Genomic DNA, 2,086 nt, shown 5'->3' with positions numbered 1-2,086 from the left:
AGGTGAGAATTTTTACGGTGCCTTTCCATTGACATTTATGTTGCAAGATTCTTTCTAATGCCAGACTGCTTGAAATCCTGCCCTTGTCTCAGATTATATCAGCAATCTAGAAAGGGGGGATGGGGGCTGCTGCATCGTTGACATTTTGCCTAGGCATGCATCATGGAGAGGATATTTAAGCGCTGGTGCAAAGTGACGACACATAATTGACATAAAACCGACTGTAGAAGAGATTACTCCAGCGCCATCTCATGTATCATAACTTTTCATGGTTCCCATGACTCTCTCTCTCTCTCTCTCTCTCTCTCTCTCTCTCTCTCTCTCTCTCTCTCTCTATCTATCTATCTCTCTCTCTATATATATACACAATAAATATGTATTGATATGTATACAATTATATGTATTTTTCTTATTTATGTATACATACATGTATATATATATATATGAATACACACATATATGCATTTGATTTATTATGTACACATAAATAAAGCACACACACATATATATATATATATATGTATGTCTATATATAATGTATATGTCTGTATATATCTCTTCATATCTTTCTCGAAATATAAATGTCTTATTTTAAAGATAACATTTTTACAGTTGAAGGGTTAGAATAATTGGACAATTACATAGTTTTCGCAAAATTGGACAGTCGACTGTCGCATGTTAACACATGCATTATGTATGTAAAAGGAAGTGGTTGGATAGCTTTGCTGTATATCCAATAGTCTTACTTTATCATATGTGTATGTGTGTGTAATCTAGCCACCGGGGGAGCAAGCCAGTTCAACTCAGGGCCGGTCAGAAGCCCAGGTAAACAGAGAGGATTGGGGTCAGGAAGGGAATCCGCCCATAAAATTAACATGAAAACTTTTCATGAATGAGTCGAAATCATAGAAGTGAACCAAATGCTAGGACGCCACCCGGAGGTGGACCACAGACACAGCGCCCTAGCTCTGTAGCAATGCGAGGGCTGCCGTATCAAGAACGGGTGCGGACAAAGAAATTAATACAAATTTGTTAATTGAGACTCTCAGTGTTGGAACAATGACGGGAAGAGGACGCGCTATCGTAAACCTCATGATTAAAAGGAAAGTGGATGTACTGTGTGTGCAAGAATGACAGGAAACAAGGCAAAAGAACTTTGTGAGGGATTTAAATTAATATATGGAGGAGCTGACAACGATAAGAGAAATGATATAGGAATTATATTATCCCGAGATTTGAAGGACTAGGTTACAGAAGTGAACAGGAGCAATGATCGGATTATGTGGGTGCGGCTGGCGCTAGAGGAATTTTCAGTAAATATTTGCAGTGTATATGCACTGCAAACAGGATGTACAAAAGAGGAAAAGGAACAATTTTGGACTGCTCTGCAAGAAGAAATGGAAAAGAATGATGAAAGTGAAAGATGCATAATTGGAGGGGGCATGAATAGACATATTGGAAGTGGATATGATGCAAATAACCGGATACATGGGGGAAATGTGTATGGAGATGGAAATGAGGATGGAAAGAAGATATTTGACTTTGCTTTGTCCCTGGATATGGTGATTGGAAATACTCTATTTCGTAAGAGAAATTAACACCTAATTGTTACCGTAGTGGAGGGAGAGCAAGTCGGATATACATTCTCCTCTACCGCTGTAGCAACATCAAGGAGATTAAAAACTGCAAGTTAATACCATGTAACCATCTGACGTCACAACATCAGTTGGTAGCCGTTGACCTCGCCATTGCTGTGACACGAAGGCAGAAGTTTGGAAGGCGCTAGATGGAGATGGAGCTGACATATTGCATCAATTCATGAAAGAAATAATGGAAAAGGAAGTCATACCAGAGAAGTGGGGAGAGTGTTTTAATACCAATCTTTAAAGAGAAAGGAGATATACAAGGTTGTGAAAACTGTTGTGGTATTAAGTTGATGTCCCACACCTTGAAGCTGCTGGAGAGGATCCTAGATAACAGACTAAGATAGGTAGTCCACATCGGAAGGCAACAACTTGGATTTATGAAGGGAGTTGGAACGGTTGACGGCATCTTCTCGCTCAGGCAAACTATGGAGAACATCATG

At 39.3% G+C, this 2,086-nt stretch overlaps 1 protein-coding gene across 1 annotated transcript; it reads left to right on the top strand.

Moving 5' to 3' along the window:
- The first annotated feature begins 892 nt into the window (after positions 1–892).
- Positions 893–1,786, top strand: LOC125036992. Its single transcript, XM_047629953.1, has 3 exons — positions 893–1,003; positions 1,248–1,562; positions 1,727–1,786. The coding sequence occupies exons 1-3, from the start codon at positions 893–895 to the stop codon at positions 1,784–1,786; spliced, it is 486 nt and encodes a 161-aa protein (XP_047485909.1).
- Positions 1,787–2,086: the final 300 nt, after the last annotated feature.

Source organism: Penaeus chinensis, chromosome 22, assembly GCF_019202785.1.
Source record: "Penaeus chinensis breed Huanghai No. 1 chromosome 22, ASM1920278v2, whole genome shotgun sequence".
Lineage (NCBI taxonomy): Eukaryota > Metazoa > Arthropoda > Malacostraca > Decapoda > Penaeidae > Penaeus > Penaeus chinensis.
The sequence above is the reverse complement of the archived record's forward strand: the minus strand, read 5'-3'. Positions and strand labels throughout refer to the sequence as shown.

Bases quoted from the DNA above. Each gene is read 5' to 3' on its own strand.
- LOC125036992 (XM_047629953.1), top strand. From the start codon at position 893: ATGAGTCGAAATCATAGAAGTGAACCAAATGCTAGGACGCCACCCGGA. The intron at 1,004-1,247 runs GTGCGGACAAAG...TTGAAGGACTAG, and splicing joins GGCTGCCGTATCAAGAACGG to GTTACAGAAGTGAACAGGAG. The intron at 1,563-1,726 runs GTGATTGGAAAT...TCACAACATCAG, and splicing joins TTGCTTTGTCCCTGGATATG to TTGGTAGCCGTTGACCTCGC.